The sequence below is a fragment of the Protopterus annectens genome, chromosome 17.part0, assembly GCF_019279795.1.
Source record: "Protopterus annectens isolate FY-2018-M chromosome 17.part0, PAN1.0, whole genome shotgun sequence".
Taxonomy (NCBI): Eukaryota; Metazoa; Chordata; order Ceratodontiformes; family Protopteridae; genus Protopterus; species Protopterus annectens.
The window spans coordinates 814,313,755-814,335,138 of NC_056751.1; the positions used below are offsets into that span (position 1 = coordinate 814,313,755).

A 21,384-nucleotide genomic window follows, 5' to 3' on the forward strand; every position below is an offset into this window, starting at 1 on the left:
TCCATTCTGAATGTGCAGTTTCACGCAAGTTAGTCTCAGTTGTGGCACAGTTGCTCAGCCCTGAATGAGAAATTTGTATTTGTATTTAATGCACTAAATGCTTTAATATGCACTTAAAGCGAGAGTGAGGAGACTTACTTTCAATGAGAAATTGTACAGTATTCACATGACGTTGCCATCTAGCTTGTTATACTGGAACCCAGTAAGATTACTGCTGGAATCTTTATACTGTTTTTCATCCCTCAGACATGAAGCTGTTTCATCTTTCACCCACTAACAGAATCACCACCCACTCTCACTTCTGCTCATTCTAGTCTGTTTTGGTTTGTACATTCTTCCAGCCTGAATTTGCGGCCTGAACTGATTTGTTGCCTTCTTTGGTAAATGGAGTTGCTCAATCTCACCCTAAGCTATTTGTGCTTAAATAATCTAGTCTGAGACTTTTGTCTAATTATATAATTTAAACCCAACTTGTTTGGTGACTTGAATGTCAAGCCTCGGCTAGATTATTACAGATTTTAGAGGGAGCATCTGTCAGAAATATTTTTCTTTCACCTGACAGCTCCTGAAATTCCTACGGGGCATAGATTGCCCTTGATGTAATGTAACACTGGACTCTTCTCATTGTTCATATTTTACAGCATTATTTGCTAACTGTGCTGCTAAACCTGAATGGAACAAGATGTAGCTGCTTCCCTTCTTTCATGTAACCTCTCTATCCAGATGGTCTTGACACGATTACTGAATGAGCATCTGACTTTTGGTTCACTTTTTTGGCTTACAGCAGTGATGGCGAACCTTTTGGGCTTGGCGAATCAAAAATTTGGAAAATGCCTATCTTGACTGTGCTGGTGTGTCACCCCTCCCCCCCGAACAAAAGAGAAACAATTATTTACATATTAATTTAGTTAAAAATATATAGTTCAATCATGTGTGCTGCTATGTATTAAAAAAGTAAAGAAAAATCACTGACTTACAATAAAGAAAACAATACGCACACTGATAATTGGGCTTAAAACAGTGCACCAAAAACTTACTCTACTTTTAACAGTAAATTTTAATTGAATTGAAAAAATATGAAACACATTGCATTTGATTTGATTAACATCAATTAATGACTTTTTTGTTGCTAACTTTTAATAGATATGTGCAGGGTCACATATTTCTTGTATTTTTGTTCATTCAGTTTCTTTGGTAACTTGGGTGTTGGTGAACGCTGCTGTGTCACCTTTGACATGCGTGGCATACGTTAACCATCACTGGCTTACAGGTTCAATAACATTTACTGGACTATGCTGATAACACCTTTTTCCTCTAGATAATTTCCACTTCTTCATTATTACATTTCTTTCTGCACATGGATCTTAGAACCTCTGGTGTTAATTATAAGCTTATGAGAGTAGAATTGGTGACAAGAGAGCAGTAAAAGGAGTCTTAGTCATATCTTTACTGGGCCACAAGGAGAAGAATGAGGGGAAAGTGGCATCAGCCAGCAACATTTGGAGTGGATCCTCGAAGAGACAGACTCCAGAATTACACCAGTAATATTCTTGGTCTATCAGGCTCTTGTCAGGTCACATCGTTAATTATTATATGTGGTTCTAGAGGATGTATAAGGTGGACTATATTAGGGTCACGGAATGGCTCCAGAGGACAGCAACCAGAAGGGTATATGGCATGTCTATGAAAGAATATGACCAGAGACTAAAGGAGCTAAATCTCCTCTCATTAGAGACAAGAATACACAGTAAGGATGTGAGAGGCTTGCAAAAGACCACATCAGGAAGATGGGAACGGATTGTCCCAAACAAAAAGGCCTCAGGGGGATGGAGGGGGCATAGGCATTAGATTACAGGGACCACTTATTCATAGAATCATAGGAGGTTATTAGGCTATTGATCTGGAGGTCATTTCAAGCATAGCCATTTCATACCAATGTAATACCATACACACATACATACATACTCTAGTCAATACCCAGGATTGCATTTATTAATGACCACTCATGTCCAGAATGGTTGTGGGTGCTATCCTTGGTAAGACTTTATGTTGCCCCATCCAGTTGTCCAGGTTCCTTTTGAACAGTGTCATACAGGTGCTCTGCTTCATATGAATTGGTAGCCTGTTCCAAGGAAGCAGCAGTCACTGTGAGACAAATCTGTCCTTTCAGCACATCCTATTTATGTCACAAGCCATATTTAGGTCCCTGGAACAGGTGGCTCTAGTCTTGTTTGATGTATGGATGCACATCAAATTCATTACATGTGGGCCAGAGATTTAACCCAGGCATACGTCTTCCCTAAGAAGCCTATATTTTACTGAGTATAGTGACAGGGACTTTAGTCAGTCAGTGAAAGGCACTTGTTGGAGTCTCTTGGTCTTCTTAGTTAGAAACCTCTGAGGTCTCTCCAATTGCTGCAGATACTCTGTACAGTATATGCCGAAAGGGGCATTAAACTCAATTATGGGCCTGATTAATGACGCGTATAGAGGGGTTATAGAGGCGATGCCTTTGTGTGAGTATTACATAGAAAGCCTTCCTTACTATAGTAGACACATGGTCTTCAAAGTTAAGGTCACAGTCTACTTGTGATCCCAGATCTCTTACCGCTTTGTAGGTACAGAGGGTACTGCTGTTAATAATTTGATAGCATGAAGGGACATTATTTTTACCAAAGGGAATGATGATGCATTTCTTTGCATTCAGTTTGAGACTGTGAATAAGACACCAGTAGATGGTCTTCGTAAGACAGTCCTGAAATATACTGACATCATTTGAGGATTCAATAATTACACCCAGTGTGCAGCTGTCTGCATACTTTGTCAGCCATGGGCCCTTAGTTTTGGCCTGAACTTCTGAGAAGTATATACTAACAGGGGGATCAGTACTGAGACTTGTGGCACCTCACTGGTGACAGATCTGCTGGTTGAGGTGGAGTCACCCACTTTGATAGAGTGATCCTGGTTTGTGAGCCATTTGGCCACCCTTCTTACAACAAAGGGGTTTACATTCAGTTTACTAAGTTTATTGGTAATGCTTGAGTGTGGGATTGTGTCCAAGGCCTTTTCCAAGTCAAGATATGCTGTGTGCACAGATCTGCCCTTGTCAATTGCCCTGGACACATTTTTTTTGAAGAAATCCATTAGGTTTAACAGACAGGATACTGCCTTTGACAAAGGTGAATTGGGTCGGACCCAGGGTTTGGAGATCGCCCATGTCTTTATTTATAAGGTCCATGATGATACATTCCATGGCTTTACAGATGAGGCTGGTCAGACTTATGGGTCTAGAATTCCCTGGGTCTGTTGCAAAACCACCTTTGTGGAGGGTAATAACTGTTGCTCTTCTCCATTCCACAGGATTAAAGCCAGTGGTTAGGCTGTGATTGAATAGGGTACTTAATGGTGATGCTAGCTCATGTTTTAGTTTGTTTAGAAGACTACCTGGGATGCCATCTGGTCACATAGAGGCTGTGTTTTTTGCTTTAGACAAGGCTTTAGTGACTTGTTCTTTGGATATATAGGGTGGGGGGAATTTGGGCCAAGGTTTGCGATAAGTTTGGAGGGGGATAAGGGAGTGAAATTTTCACCAAATCTGTCCACTAGCAGGATTGCTATCCGTGTGGGGTCAGTGTGTGTGTGATACCGTTGGTCACTAGTTCTGTACATGCCTGGGTCCTACATTTTAGGCTACATATGTAGCTGTAAAAGGCCTTATGGATATCCTTGGCTCTACTTGCTAAGTTTCTCTTATACATTCCCTTATAGATTTTGACGTGTTGTCTTATTTGCTTGTTAAGGCTGAGGAGGGTGCTTTTTCATTGTTAGGGCCACGCCTTTGTTTTCTAAGACAGAAACTTTTTGCATTTATTGTAAAGTTTGTTGATGTGGGATGTCCAGCAGGGTAGCTTTTTTTGTTTTGTTTTACTTGGGGCTCTGGTATCGATTCTGTCTGGAACAGCGGAGTCTATACACTTATACATGTGATTGTACAGGGCTTTAGTGCAAGCTTTGGTGGAGTTGCCACTTCCAGCTTGGGTGGGGCTTGGAATGCATTTATACCTTCCCCTAAGAGGGTATAGTTTGTTTGGTGAAGTTTTTTAGTCTGACTTCCCCCTTTGTGAGTTCTGGTGTTAGTACCAGTTTGAAGGCAACTGATTTGTGGTCAGATTTAACAAATGAGGGTCTGAGAGTTGCAGTGATATATCTGTTTGTCATGTTAGTGAGGACAAGATCGTGTATGTTTGTTACTCTTGTTGGGGTTTGAACAATTTGTTCCAGGGCATCTAAGTTAACAAAGTCAAGGAGCTTTTGCGCTAGTGAGTTAGGGCTAGAGTAGGTTTCCCAGTTGATGGTGGGATAATTAAAATCCTCTATGACCAGAGTGTTTGGCAACAAATGGGCTAACTCCAGGTTGGTCAAGTAGGCCTCATGCACATCATGATCCATGGAAGGGGATCTACAACTAGTTACGACTTGAATGGGGGTCTTACCCACAGTAATCTAAACATGGAGCAACTCCATGGTGTTGTCCAGTCTAACTAGTCAGGAGGTGAATTTGCATCTAGTATAGCTAGAAAGACTGCCTCCTTTGGCTCTCACACTTTTGTTTTATGATATAAATGTGTGGAAGGCATTGTAGCCTTGCAAGGCCAGGGTACTCTTAAGGCCCTGAATCAGGTTTCTGTGACTGCACAAACATCTACAGCCTTCAGTGACAGAAGAACTTGCAGGGTGTCCAGTTTCTGGTTTAAGCTCCTAGCATTTAGCAGCATAACTCTTATTTTATTATGGTTGGCAATTTTCACATTGGCAATTTTGTTTTTGAGCCCATGCATAAAAAAGCACTATGGGGGATGCAGGAGCCTTTGCCAGCAGCCGAAAGCCTAATGGTGCCAAGTGAAAACCATCTCTGGCAAAGCAGCAATGTTCATCAACCATGACCTCCCAAGGCTGACAGAAACTGGATCCTCTTTGAATGACACCAAAAACTAAGCCAATTATTGAAATCAGTCATTTTTTGTTTATAATGCGGCATCATTCTAGGTGAAAGTAATATGCTGCTTAAGGCTAGGGACATACCTGCCTAGGGCACATACTCAGACAGCTCAATCATGTCTCTGTTCATATAGTCCAGTGAGGTACATCTCAGGTTGTTCACTCCAACATGAGCTATGACAGAGTCATAATAGTACATGTTGCTGGGAGACATGAGTGCACGTATTACCTGACGATTCCTGGTACCAGACAGGCAGCTGACCATGACTTTCTCCTTACCTAACATGATGAGTGGGATATCTGTGTGTCTCACTATGGAGTCTCCAATGACAAGAAAATTTGGTTTTGAGTGTTACGCCTTAAGGGCTTGGTAGGTGAAACATCGGTGTTGCTATGTGTCTTAAGTGCTATGGGAACTGTGTTAATTGTAGCAGTCTTTTGTTTTGGAGGTCTCTGGTGTTTTGTTAATTTTTTTTGACAGAACGTCTGCATATGTTGATTTATGTGTTGGATGCGTACTATGTGTAGAACTAGTGGTACTATGTGCATGTGTAGTGGTGGATGAGTTGACAACCTCTTCAGTGTTACTGTTTTGAGTGTGAGAGAGCATGGATTAAAGATTCTTGGTGTAGATACAGCTCTTGCACTCTGTACTAGAGTGAGTTATTAGTAGAGGGTTGTCATAGTACATGAGCAGTTGCTACACTGCCTCAGGAGACCCAAGTCAACAAGGCTGGCAGGAGAAACAAGGGTAGTCCGACTGTCCATAATACTAGATTTGAAGAACCATTATCACAAAGAGGGGTGCTTTCAGAACTTATCTAGGAGATGCTCTCTAGATGGGTATTTCTGATGGGGTTTTGGCTGGTGGTTTAATAGGTCACAGCTCACTAGCAATACTACTTATGCCAGAGATGTACTAAAGATGAGGATGACACTAATATACTAGAACTGTATTGAAGGGAAAAATTGACAAACTATCTGTTCACTGATGGCGCACAAGTATGCAGCAGTGCACGGTACTGTGCATCATGAAGCAGAAACCCACTCAAATGAAAGGCTTAAATACCAGAAGCTAAAAACTTAAAAAAAAAAAAAAAACTTTTAAAAACTCACAGAATCTGTGCACCTACTTCTTCATGGAAGGGGTCGTGGACCCACATAAGAGGCTATCAGGAAAGGATGGTGGAAACAGAATTAACAAAGGCATTCAAGAGGACGTGATGCGGGTGGAGGAAAAGGTTAAGGAGAAGACAAAGAGGGAAAGAGGACGAAAACTGACTGCAGTTAAAGAATAGACTATATAAAGAATATGGACTGCAGTTAAAGAATAGACAATATAAAGAATACGGACTGCAGTTAAAGAACAGACTATATAAAGAATACTGACTGCAGTTAAAGAACAGACTATATAAAGAATACTGACTGCAGTTAAAGAATAAACTATATAAAGAATACGGACTGCAGTTAAAGAACAGACTATATAAAGAATACGGACTGCAGTTAAATAATAGACTATATAAAGAATACTGACTGCAGTTAAAATATAGACTATATAAAGAATACGGACTGCAGTTAAAGAATAGACTATATACACATAAGGTCTCCTTCTGCCATCACATAAATGTAATGTAACAGGATGATGGACATGAACATAAGAGCTATCAAAAAGAAGCCATATTCTGTGATCTGTTTTCATTCATTATGAAGACAATGCTAGGTGCTAATTTTGGCCTCATCTTGATGCTACAACATCATAGGCAATCTCTATAATTCATCACACTAGGCCAGACAGGCTAGGACTAGAAAATGGTTCTTTAGTTTAGACCACTGCTGCAAGTGCTTCACCTATCAAGAGGGGACACCAACCGTATACATATGTCACAGGCATGGGAGCAACCTGTAAGTTTCTTTTCACTGATCATCCCCCAACTACTGTGGGAGAGATTGGTAATTCCTACATCTGAGTTAAAAACAGGTTAGTGGCACTTTGAAAATAAATCTTCTCTTCTATGCTGGGATGTGGCTTTGTTCAGATTACTCTTGAGACCCATTCTATGGGCTGTTCAATGGACATGAAATTCTAGTTGTATGTGGCCATTTCCAACATGGTGGTGGAACCAGCCTCATGGTCAGACCACTGTTGGGTTACAGGTTCAGAAAGTAAGAGCTCATAGCCTTAAGCTATTACAGTTCAGTAATTTAAATATCATTATGTCTAAAGATCTAAGATATATACTGGACCAGCTCCTTTTTCAGCACACAGTAGCTGTCCCTAAATAACAGGTAATGACCATTAGCTCAGCTCTTAATCACGTCACCTTTTTCTTGTACACCTGATCTCTACTGGAACACAAAAATAACAAAGGTTTCCACTGCATAGGAGAGAGACGGACAAAGTCTGGAATGCCAAACAAGGAATGAACATTAAGAGGACAAGTTTAAAATAAATTATTTTTATTTTCACTGCTAGTCAGACATCTCTCAGAATAAGGTCATATTTTTCCTCAGAAATTTCCATCACATTTAACTGAATGTCCATGTTGTTCTGCTTGGATGACAAACAATCCAGCATAACCTTCCCTCTCAACTTGAAAATGCTTTCATTTTCATCCTCATAGCGTGAGCTCTGATTGTACATGGCTAGCTTTGGGTTAGTCATATGTCATATATGTCTCTTTGGCTACTCTGATCTCATGAGCTTGGCCAATTTTAAATGCTGTGGCCTTTCACCTGATAATGAAACCTTGCAAGTTCCCGCTGCTGTGCTTGGACATCCTTGGTTCAGTTATTTTTCTGACAGTTAGAGTCATGCCAAGAAATATAATTTTTTAATCTCTTTTAAAGAAACCATGAAAATACAGATGCTCATGCTGGAATAAGGAAATAACTCTGGATTATGGATATTTTGAAAATTACAGTTTATTCTATGAACAAATGAAGTCCTATTTAAAAGCTCAAGACCACTGAGATCCTTTTTGGTCTCTGACTTTATGATCACTACAGTATGAGAAAGCTCTTACAAAGACTATTAATAATCTCATACTTAAAGAAATCAAACTTAAAAAAAAAATAAATTTACTTCAGAAAGTAAACCCCATGTACTGTCAAATATGGGAGGAGGTAGGGCAGCATACCTTACACCTCCAACTGCTTATAAATGACAATTCTGAGATGAATGCAACTTGGAAAAAGGAGAAATCACTGGGAAACCACAGTCTCAACCTTCCAGTACAAAAAGTTGATTTTTACATATTAGTGATTGCACATAAAGCATACAAAGAGTTGTATGAAAGGTTGGACACTAAGGAGGGAGAAAAGGGCCTGTTCCGATTGGCTAGACAGAGGGACCGAGCTAGTAAAGATGTGCAGCAGGTAAAGGTGATAAAGGATAATAAGGGAAATGTACTCACAAGCGAGGAGAGTGTGTTGAGCAGATGGAGAGAGCACTTTGAGGGGCTGATGAAGGAAGAGGATGAGAGGGAGAGAAGTTTGGATGATGTGCAGATAGTGAATCATGAAGTGCAGTGGATTAGCAAGGAGGAAGTAGGGATAGCTATGAAGAGGATAAAGAATGGAAAGGCTGTTGGTCCAGATGTCACACCTGTGGAAGCATGAAGGTATTTAGGTGAAATGGCAGTGGAGTTTTTAACTAGATTGTTTAATGAAATCTTGGAAAGTTAGAGGATGCCTGAGGAGTGGAGAAAAAGTGTTTTGGTACCGATTTTTAAGAATAAAGGTGATGTGCAGAGCTGTAGTAACTACAGAGGGATTAAACTGATCAGTCACAGCATGAAGTTATGGGAAAGAATAGTGGAAGCTAGGTTAAGAAGGGAGGTGAGGATTAGTGATCAGCAGTGTGGTGTCATGCCGGGAAAGAGCACTACAGATGCGAAGTTTGCTCTGAGAGTTCTGATGGCAAAGTACAGAGAAGGTCAGAAGGAGTTGCATTGTGTCTTTGTGGACTTAAAGAAAGCATATGACAGACTGCCTAGAGAGGAGTTGTGGTATTGTATGAGGAAGTCGGGATTGTCAGAGAAGTATGTAAGAGTGGTACAGGATATGTACAAGGGTAGTGTGACAGCGGTGAAGTCTGCGGTGGGAGTGATGGATGCTTTTAAGGTGGAGGTGGGATTACATCAAGGATCAGCTCTGAGCCCTTTCTTATTTGCAATGGTGATGGACAGGTTGACAGATGAGATCAGACAGAAGTCCCTGTGGACTATGATGTTTGCAGATAACATTGTGATCTGTAGTGAGAGTAGGGAACAGGTGGAGATGACTCTGGAGAGGTGGTGATATGTTCTAGAGATAAGAGGAATGAAGGTTAGCAGGACTAAGACAGAATATATGTGTGTGAATGAGAGGGAAGATAGAGGAATGGTGAGGATGCAGGTAGTAGAGGTGGCGAAGGTGGATGAGTTTAAATATTTGGGATCAACAGTTCAGAGTAATGGTGAGTGTGGAAGAGAGGTGAAGAAGAGAGTACAGGCAGGATGGAGTGGGTGGAGAAGAGTGTCAGGAGTGATTTGTGACAGACTGGTACCAGTACGAGTGAAAGGGAAGGTCTACAAGAGGGTAGTGAGACCAGCTACGTTTTATGGGTTGGAGACAGTGGCATTGACAAAAAGATAGGAGTGAAAGCTGGACGTGGCAGAGTTAAAGATGTTAAGAGTTGCACTGGGTGTGACAAGGGTGGACAGGATTAGGAATAAATATATTAGAGGGTCAGCCCAGGTTGGAAGGTTTGGAGACAAAGCCAGAGAGGCAAGATTACGTTGGTTTGGACATGTGCTGTGGAGTTATGTAGAATATATTGGGAAAAAGATGCTACAGGTGAAGCTATCAGGTAACAAAAAAAGAGGAAGGCCTAAGATAAGGTTTATGGATGTGGCGAAAGAAGACATGCAGGTGGTTAGTGTGAGAGAGCAAGATGCAGAGGACAGGAAGAAATGGAAACAGATGACTCACTGTGGCGACCCCTAATGGGAGCAAGAAAGAAGAAGAAGAGGAGTGATTGCACATAAGAATGTCAGAAACAAGCCTGACATCTCACTTACCAATATACATTACAAACATGCAGTCTCCTCACATGTTGTATATGCTACTTTCACTGATATATCAGCACAAAACAATTAATTACCAGTGAACATTCAAACTGTATTCAAACTGCAATCTCTACAGGAGGTGTGGGGGTTATATCCCACTTCTGACAAATGAGTCTTTGTGGCAGTTAGCACAGAGGATTAAAGGTCGAAAAAATGAATGTAAATGAATATACATTTTCTGTAGTAAAATTAGTCTATAAATCTAATTATTGTAATCATTCAATGTAAAAAGTTGCCAATTTTAGGAGGGATTAAGAGGGACAGTTGAGAGAAATGTAAAACAGCACACGCTTAGAAATGCAGACTACTTGCCCTTTGCAGAAGTGCAACCACAACGAGAAAACAATGTTAGCACTACCCTTTTCAGACTCTAACGAGAAATTATACCGAAATAGTCTTTGAGGTGAATAACTTCCTTACATCTGCAGCAGTGTTGTTGAACTGTTTCCTGGCACAAAATAATTCAATGCACTTCATACAAGCAACAAATGCAAAAGCAGTTTCTTTGGTAACTTGGGTGTTGGTGAACACTGGTGTGTCACTTAAAATGTTATGACGTGTCACCTTTGACACGTGTGTCATAGGTTTCCCATCACTGGACTAGACAGTGCTGCTGGTTTGTCCCTGAACATGGACACTTGTGTCTAGTGGGGTTCCCTGGTTAACAAATACATGATATAATAATAGAAAATATATATATTTGTGGATTACCTTATGCTTGTTCAGGTCCAAGAAATGCTAGCTCCTAACTTATCTCTGGGTGATCATTACTATAGTATGTTGTAAGTACACGATGCAAGGTACAAATTAAACATTGTAGGTGTGAAAGAACAGGGAGCAGTAAGTTCTACTGTTGATTAAGAGAAATAAAACATACATAAAAGCACACAAGAAAAGATTCTAAATTTCATGATACCGGTACTGTACGAATGGAATCTTCCAGAAAATGTATAGTGACCTTGAAGTTACTAATATGCAATTCAGGTGCATACTGTATGAGGCTGTGGGGGCTTTTGACAAAAGAAAACAACTTTCCCAAATGTCTACAAATATCATCTTGGGCTGGTTTCAGTGAAAATGGCATTTGCACCTGAACTGCTTTCACCAGTTCCTTAAATGTAAAGGGGACAGCCTGGTCCACAACTAATCAACTGAGACACAGTAACTAGAATTACTTAAAAAATACATTCAATTTCTAGGATGAGAAACAAAAGCTCATGCCAATGACTTGCATATTAGTCGATATCTGATACCACTAATAGTGCATTCAACAACAACATTCTTTAATATTACTGCTTACTATATTGTTAACTACTGCTTCTTTAAAATTCAGTATCTGTATAGCAGGAGACATATTTTTCTAATCCTGCAGCAGATTGTCTGCTATACCTAGAAATATGAATGAAGCAGCTTTGAGAAAGTCTACTCATTTCAAAGCTAGTGCAAGAAAAAAAAATGCTAGTGTCTGAATTAATATAGAACATTCTGGACCAGAACATGCCATTGTATGTACAAAGATGAAGTTCTGGATCAGCAAGCTCTTAAATTCAATAAAATTTCATTGTCAGTAACTAGTTTTACAAGTTTTTTTTTGGCAAAATACTCCTGTGCTACACACACATTACTTTTGTCCAAGGCACTGAGCAAAGCACAAAATCAAGGAGCTGATGTTTTTCCCATTAATTTAAGACAAATGTCCATACAACTGCAATTCTGAGCAATCAAGTTAAAGCATTTACTAATTATTGTAAATAGTTTTATAAAGAAGAAACAGACAAATGATAGAAATAAACACTGTAAGCTTTAGACCAACAGTCTAAACCTCTGCACCTGATATACATATCTGCAAATGTTTACCAGAGTATTTTAAACTACTTTAATGTCCTTCTAATAAAGAATGCAATGTGTTCCTTTTAATGTGTAGTACCAGGAACTTCAGTTACATTGTATCACTTGAGTATTCAGAAGGCAGAAAAACTAAATAAATATTTCATATCTTACAGGCAGAAAAGTAAAAGCTGCTTAGATGATGGGAAATGTCTGCCTTTGCATTCCTTGCAGTAATTTACAACTTCAACAAGCCTCTTCACTGGAGGTTTCATCATCTTAGCTAGAGTTTGGAATACTACTTTTGAAAATGAGAGCTTGTAGGGTTAATGAACTGAAACCAAACTGAAACACTAATTATATTCAAGTAACAGTGAAACTTCTTTCAAGGGCATTAAAAATACTGCTATAGTCTTCTTACCTGGTATCATGCAGTGAAGACTTTTTATGTGGTCCTGTGTAACTCCACTTTCTGTACAGACCTTATCTATAAACCTGGTGATAAACCGTACAACGTAATGTGCAGCATCCATAACCTCTGCATCCTCAAACCCACTTTCTGTATCATAACTTTCTGCAACACTACCTGCCATACTAAAAAAAAGACAAAAAATAATTTAACACAAGCAAACGAAAATGAAGGCAGCTCTAATGATTCACATGAATTATCTGCCATGTTTAAAACAAAACATAATGTTAGGTAAATAAATTTCTGCTCCCAAAATGGTTCAGAACATCTGCATGACAATAAAATACATCATATAAATATAGCATACAAGACTAAAATATTAGTAGTTAGGATGTGAAGAAAACACAGGCACAGGCTGTACCACAACAACTGATACAATCATGGAGTAACCCAGAGAGACAAGTGAGCACTGTCTATGCTTCAGGCAAGACCAACTTTCCTTACATAGTTTGCAGGTATACTTTTTGACTCACTGTGTATATATATATATATATATATATATATATATATATATATATATATATGACAGTTGCCATGAGGTACACGAACATTCAGGCAGGGTGCGATATGCAGTTAGGATGCACAGGAATGACATTCTCTCTTTAGGGGTATCAGAGAGGAAAGGCCCCTATAAGAAATGCTGATGAGAATGTTTCAGGAATGTGAACAGCAGCTGAAGATACACTGTTAGCAAATCTAAACATATTCATTTGTATACAAAGTCAGATGAAGAACAATTTCAGGCTATAACATAAAAGTTACAGCAGTTGTGCAAGTGTAGAAGTGTGTGCGTGTGTGTGTGTATATATATATATATATATATATATATATATAATGTATATATATATATATATATATGTGTATATATATATATATATATATATATATATACACGATATACATTGTAAGAGAGCTTTCAGTTGTACAGAAATGGCTTATTTACTTTCCTGCTGGGCTATTAGTTCTTTAATCCCACTGGCTATGTCACAGTGATGCAATAACATAATAACAGTTGAACCTGAACTGCACATTCCAGCACTGTAATATCACTGATCACTGTGTACTAAAACATATTATTTTCTTATACTGATGCATACTGTGTGGTATACAGTACAATGGTACAGCGTTAAACCATCACCATTCAACATGTAGTATATGGTAAACAGTACAGTGTTAAATCATCACCACTCAACATGTAGTATATAGTACAAAGTACAGTGTTAAACCATCACCATTCAACGTGCAGTATATAGTACGAAGTACAGTGCTAAACCATCACCATTCAAAGTGTAGTATAGAGTAAAACAGTACAGTGTTAAACCATCACCATTCAACGTGTAGTATACAGTAAAATGGTACAGTTTTAAACCATTACCATTCAACATGTAGTATATAGTACAAAGTACAATATTAAACCATCACCATTCAATGTGTAGTACATAGAACAAAGTAAAGTGTTAAACCATCACCACTCAACATGTAGTATACAGTAAAAGAGTACAGTGTTAAACCATCACCATTCAACGTGTAGTATATAGTACAACAGTACAGTGTTAAACCATTACCATTCAACGTGTAGTATATAGTACAATGGTACATTGTTAAACAATCACCATTCAATGTGTAGTATATAGTACAACATTACAGTGTTAAACCCTTACCATTCAACATGTAGTATATAGTACAATGGTAAAGTGTTAAACCATCACCATTCAACGTGTAGTATATAGTAAAACAGTACAGTATTAAACCATCACCATTCAACATGTAATATATAGATAGTACAACAGTACAGTGATAAACCATCACTATTCAATGTGTAGTATATAGTACAACAGTACAGTGTTAAACCATCACCATTCAACATGTAGTACATTGTACTACATGTTGAATGGTGATGGTTTAACACTGTACTAAGTACAGTGTGAAACCATCACCACTCAACGTGCAGTACATAATAAAACAGTACAGTGTTAAACCATCACCATTCAATGTGTAGTATATAGTACAACAGTACAGTGCTAAACCATTACCATTCAATGTGTAGTATATAGTACAATGGTACAGTGTTAAACCATTACCATTCAACATGTAGTATATAATACAATGGTACAGTGCTAAACCATCACCATTCAATGTGTAGAATATAGTACAAAGTACAGTGTTAAATCATCATCACTCAACGTGTAGTATATAGTACAATGTTAAACCATCACCATTCAATGTGTAGTATATAGTACAAAGTAAAGTGTTAAGCCATCACCACTCAACGTGTAGTATACAGTAAAGCAGTACAGTGTTAAACCATCACCATTCAACGTGTGGTATATAGTACAACAGTACAGTGTTAAACCATTACCATTCAACGTGTAGTATATAGTACAATGGTACAGTGTTAAACCATCACCATTCAACGTGTAGTATATAGTACAACAGTACAGTGTTAAACCATCACCATTCAATGTGTAGTATATAGTACAACAGTACAGTGTTAAACCATCACCATTCAACATGTAGTACATAGTACAGTGTTAAACCATCACCATTCAACATGTAGTACATATTACAAAGCACAGTGTGAAACCATCACTACTCAACGTGCAGTATACAATAAAACAGTACAGTGTTAAACCATTACCATTCAATGTGTAGTATACAGTACAATGGTACAGTGTTAAACCATTACCATTCAATGTGTACTATACTGTACGATGGTACAGTGTTAAACCATCACCATTCAACATGTTGTATATAGCACAATGGAACAGTGTTAAACCATCACCATTCAACATGTAGTATATAATACAATGGTACAGTGCTAAACCATCACCATTCAATGTGTAGTATATAGTACAAAGTACAGTGTTAAACCATCATCACTCAACGTGTAGTATATAGTTAAACAGTACAGTGTTAAACCATCACCATTCAATGTGCAGTAAATAGTACAACAGTACAGTGTTAAACCATTACCATTCAATGTATAGTATATAGTACAATTGTACAGTGTCAAACCATTACCATTCAACATGTAGTATATAATACAATGGTACAGTGCCAAACCATTACCACTCAACATGTAGTATATAGTACAAAGTACAGTGTTAAACCATCATCACTCAACGTGTAGTATATAGTAAAACAGTATAGTGTTAAACCATCACCATTCAACATGTAGTATATAGTACAACAGTACAGTGTTAAACCATCACCATTCAACATGTAGTACATAGTACAGTGTTAAACCATCACCACTCAACATGTAGTACATAGTACAAAGTACAGTGCAAAACCATCACCACTCAACGTGCAGTATACAATAAAACAGTACAGTGTTAAACCATCACCATTCAATGTGTAGTATATAGTACAACAGTACAGTGTTAAACCATTACCATTCAATGTGTAGTATATAGTACAATGGTACAGTGTTAAACCATCACCATTCAAGGTGTAGTATATAGTACAGCATTACAGTGTTAAACCATTACCATTCAACATGTAGTATATAGTACAATGGTACAGTGTTAAACCATTACCATTCAACATGTAGTATAAAGTCCAATGGTACAGTGTTAAACCATTACCATTCAACATGTTGTGTATAGTACAATGGAACAGTGTTAAACCGTCACCATTCAACATGTAGTATATAATACAATGGTACAGTGCTAAACCATCACCATTCAACATGTAGTATATAGTGCAAAGTACAGTGTTAAGCCATCATCACTCAACGTGTACTATATAGTAAAACAGTAAAGTGTTAAACCATCACCATTCAATGTGCAGTATATAGTACAACAGTACAGTGTTAAACCATTACCATTCAACGTGTAGTATATAGTACAATGGTACAGTGTTAAACGTGCAGTATATGGTACAAAGTACAGTGTTAAACCATCATCACTCAATGTGTAGTATAGTAAAACAGTACAGTGTTAAACCATCACCATTCAATGTGCAGAATACAGTACAACAGTACAGTATTACACCATCACCATTCAACGTGTAGTATATAACACAAAGTACAGTGTTAAACCATTACCATTCAATGTGTACTATATAGTACAATGGTACAGTGTTAAACCACTACCACTTAATATGTAGTATATAGTACAATGGTACAATATTAAACCATCACCATTCAACATGTAGTATATAGTACAAAGTACAGTGTTAAACCATTACCATTCAATGTGTAATATGTAGTACAATGGTACAGTGTTAAAACATTACCATTCAAAGTATAGTATACAGTACAATGGTACAGTGTTAAACCATCACTATTCAACATGTACATAGTAAAAAAGTACAGTGTTAAACCATCACCATTCAATCTGTTGTACATAGTACAAGAGTACAGTGTTAAACCATCAGCATTCAATGTGCAGTACATAGTCCAATGGTACAGTGTTAAACCATCACCATTCAACTTGCAGTATATAGTACAATAGTACAGTGTTAAACCATCACCATTCAACCTGTAGTACATAGTACAAGTGTAGTGTTAAACCATCACCATTCAACCTGTAGTACATAGTAGAACAGTACATTTTTAAAACATCAGCATTCAATGTACAATATACAGTACAAAGGTACAGTGTTAAACCACTATCACTCAACATGTAGTATATAGTACAATGGTACAATGTTAAGCCATCACCATTCAACTTACAGTATATAGTACAACAGTACAATGTTAAACCATTACCATTCAACATGTAGTATATAGTACAATGGTACAGTGTTAAACCATCGCTATTCAATGTGTAGTATATAGCACAATGGTACAGTGTTAAACCATCGCCATTCAACATGTAGTATATAGTACGATGGTACAGTGTTGAACCATCACCATTCAACATGTAGTATATAGTACGATGGAACAGTGTTAAACCATCACCATTCAACATGTAGTATATAGTACGATGGTACATTGTTAAACCATCACTAGTCAACATGTAGTATAAAGTACAATGTTACAGTGTTAAACCATCACCATTCAACATGTAGTATATAGTAAAACAGTACAGTGTTAAACCATCACCATTAAACATGTAGTATATAGTACAAAGTACAATGTTAAACCATCACCATTCAACGTGTAGTATATAGTACAAAGTAAAGTGTTAAACCATCACCATTCAACGTGTAATATACAGTAAAACAGTACAGTGTTAAACCATCACCATTCAACGTGTAGTATATAGTACAACAGGACAGTGTTAAACCATCACCATTCAACATGTAGTACATAGTAGTGTCAAACCATCACCATTCAACATGTAGTACATAGTACAAAGTACAGTGTTAAACCATCATCACTCAACGTGGAGTATATAGTATAACAGTACAGTGTTAAACCATTACCATTCAATGTGTAGTATATAGTACAATGGTACAGTGCTAAACCATTACCATTCAACATGTAGTATATAATACAATGGTACAGTGCTAAACCATCACCATTCAACGTGTAGTATATAGTACAAGGTACAGTATTAAACCATCATCACTCAACGTGTAGAATATAGTTAAACAGTACAGTGTTAAACCATTACCATTCAACGTGTAGTATATAGTACAATGGTACAGTGTTAAACCACCACCATTCAATGTGTAGTATATAGTACAACAGTACAGTATTAAACCATCACCATTCAATGTGTAGTATATAACACAAAGTACAGTGTTAAACCATTACCATTCAATGTGTACTATATAGTACAATGATACAGTGTTAAACCACTACCACTCAATATGTAGTATATAGTACAATGGTACAATATTAAACCATCACCATTCAAAATGTAGTATATAGTACAAAGTACAGTGTTAAACCATCACCATTTAACATGTATATATAGTACAAACATATAGTGTAAAACCATTACCATTCAAAGTATAGTATACAGTAGAATGGTACAGTGTTAAACCATCACTATTCAACATGTATATAGTAAAACGTACAGTGTTAAACCATCACCATTCAACCTGTTGTACATAGTACAAGAGTACAGTGTTAAACCATCAGCATTCAACGTGCAGTACATAGTCCAATAGTACAGTGCTAAACCATCACCATTCAACTTGCAGTATATAGTACAATGGTACAGTGTTAAACCATCACCATTCAGCCTGTATTACATAGTACAACAGTGCAGTGTTAAACCATCAGCATTCTACATGTAGTATATTTTACAATGGTACAGTGTTAAACCATCACCATTCAACCTGTAGTACATAGTAGAACAGTACATTTTTAAAACATCAGCATTCGATGTGCAATATACAGTACAATGGTACAGTGTTAAACCACTATCACTCAACATGTAGTATATAGTACAATGGTACAATGTTAAGCCATCACCATTCAACTTACAGTATATAGTACAACAGTACAGTGTTAAACCGTTACCATTCAACATGTAGTATATAGTACAATGGTACAGTGTTAAACCATCACCATTCAATGTGTAGTATATAGCACAATGGTACAGTGTTAAACCATCACCATTCAACATGTAGTATATAGTACGATGATACAGTGTTGAACCATCACCATTCAACATGTAGTATATAGTACAATGGAACAGTGTTAAACCATCACCATTCAACATGTAGTATATAGTACAATGGTACATTGTTAAACCATCACCATTCAACATGTAGTATAAAGTACAATGTTACAGTGTTAAACCATCACCATTCAATGTGTAGTATATAGTAAAACAGTACAGTGTTAAACCATCACCATTCAACGTGTAGTATATATTACAACAGTACAGTGTTAAACCATCACCATTCAACATGTAGTATATAGTACAAAGTAAAGTGTTAAACCATCACCATTCAACGTGTAGTATACAGTAAAACAGTACAGTGTTAAACCACCATTCAACATGTAGTATATAGTACAACAGTACAGTGTTAAACCATCACCATTCAACATGTAGTACATAGTACAGTGTTAAACCATCACCATTCAACATGTAGTACATAGTACAAAGTACAGTGTTAAACCATCACCACTCAACGTGCAGTATACAGTAAAACAGTACAGTGTTAAACCATCACCATTCAATGTGTAGTATATAGTACAACAGTACAGTGTTAAACCATTACCATTCAATGTGTAGGATATAGTACAATGGTGCAGTGTTAAACCATTACCATTCAACATGTAGTATATAATACAATGGTACAGTGCTAAACCATCACCATTCAATGTGTAGTATATAGTACAAAGTACAGTGTTAAACCATCATCACTCAACGTGTAGTATATAGTAAAACAGTACAGTGTTAAACCATCACCATTCAACATGTAGTACATAGTATTGTGTTAAGCCATCACCATTCAACATGTAGTACATAGTACAAAGTACAGTGTTAAACCATCACCACTCAACGTGGAGTATATAGTAAAACAGTACAGTGTTAAACCATTACCATTCAATGTGTAGTATATAGTACAATGGTACAGTGTTAAACCATTACCATTCATCATGTAGTATATAATACAATGGTACAGTGCTAAACCATCACCATTCAACATGTAGTATATAGTACAAGGTACAGTATTAAACCATCATAACTCAACGTGTAGTATATAGTTAAACAGTACAATGTTAAACCATCAACATTCAATGTGTAGTATATAGTACAAAGTACAGTGTTAAACCACTACCATTCATTGTGTAGTATATAGTACAATGGTACAGTGTTAAACCACCACCATTCAATGTGTAGTATATAGTACAACAGTACAGTGTTAAACCATCACCATTCAACGTGTAGTATATAGTAAAAGTACAGTGTTAAACCATTACCATTCACTTTGTAGTATATAGTACAATGGTACAGTGTTAAACCACTACCACTCAATATGTAGTATATAGTACAATGGTACAATTTTAAACCATCACCATTCAACATGTAGTATATAGTACAAAGTTCAGTGTTAAACCATCACCATTCAACGTGTAGTATATAGTACAACAGTACAGTGTAAAACCATTACCATGCAATGTGTAGTATATAGTACAATGGTACAGTGTTAAACCATCACTATTCAACATGTATATAGTAAAAAAGTACAGTGTTAAACCATCACCATTCAACCTGTATTACATAGTGTAACAGTACAGTGTTAAACCATCAGCATTCAACGTGCAGTACATAGTCCAATGGTACAGTGTTAAACCATCACCATTCAACCTGTAATACATAGTACAACAGTGTAGTGTTAAACCATCGGTATTCAACATATAGTATATTTTACAATGGTACAGTGTTAAACCATCACCATTCAACCTGTAGTACATAGTACAACAGTACAGTATTAAAACATTAGCATTCAATGTGCAATATACAGTATAATGGTACAGTGTTAAACCACTACCACTCAACATGTAGTATACAATACAATGGTACAATGTTAAGCCATCACCATTCAACTTAGAGTATATAGTACAACAGTACAGTTTTAAACCATTATCATTCAACATGTAGTATATCATACAATGGTAGTGTTAAACCATCACCATTCAGTGTGTAGTATATAGCACAATGGTACAGTGTTAAACCATCACCATTCAACATGTAGTATATAGAACAAAGTGCAGTGTTAAACCATCACCACTCAACATGTAGTATATAGTAAAACAGTACAGTGTTAAACCATCACCATTCAACATGTAGTATATAATACAACAGTACAGTGTTAAACCATTACCATTCAACATGTAGTATATAGTACAACAGTACAGTGTTAAACCATCACCATTCCATGTGTAGTATATAGTACAAAAGTACATTGTTAAACCATCACCATTCAATTTGTAGTATATAGTACAACAGTACAGTGTTAAACCATCAGCATTCATGTAGTGTATATAGTACAATGGTACAGTGATAAACCATCACCATTCAATCTGTATATATAGTAAAATGGTACAGTGTTAAACAATTATCATTC

The 21,384-nt window shown here is 37.1% G+C and overlaps 1 protein-coding gene across 1 annotated transcript in view; it reads right to left on the minus strand.

Moving 5' to 3' along the window:
* Positions 1-21,384, minus strand: part of SBF2 (SET binding factor 2) — a 3,151,758-nt gene that overhangs the window by 539,445 nt on the left and 2,590,929 nt on the right. Inside the window, exon 24 of the mRNA XM_044058929.1 lies at positions 12,355-12,527. Within this exon, the coding sequence (XP_043914864.1) occupies positions 12,355-12,527 (173 nt within the window). The remainder of the gene's footprint in view (positions 1-12,354; positions 12,528-21,384) is intronic.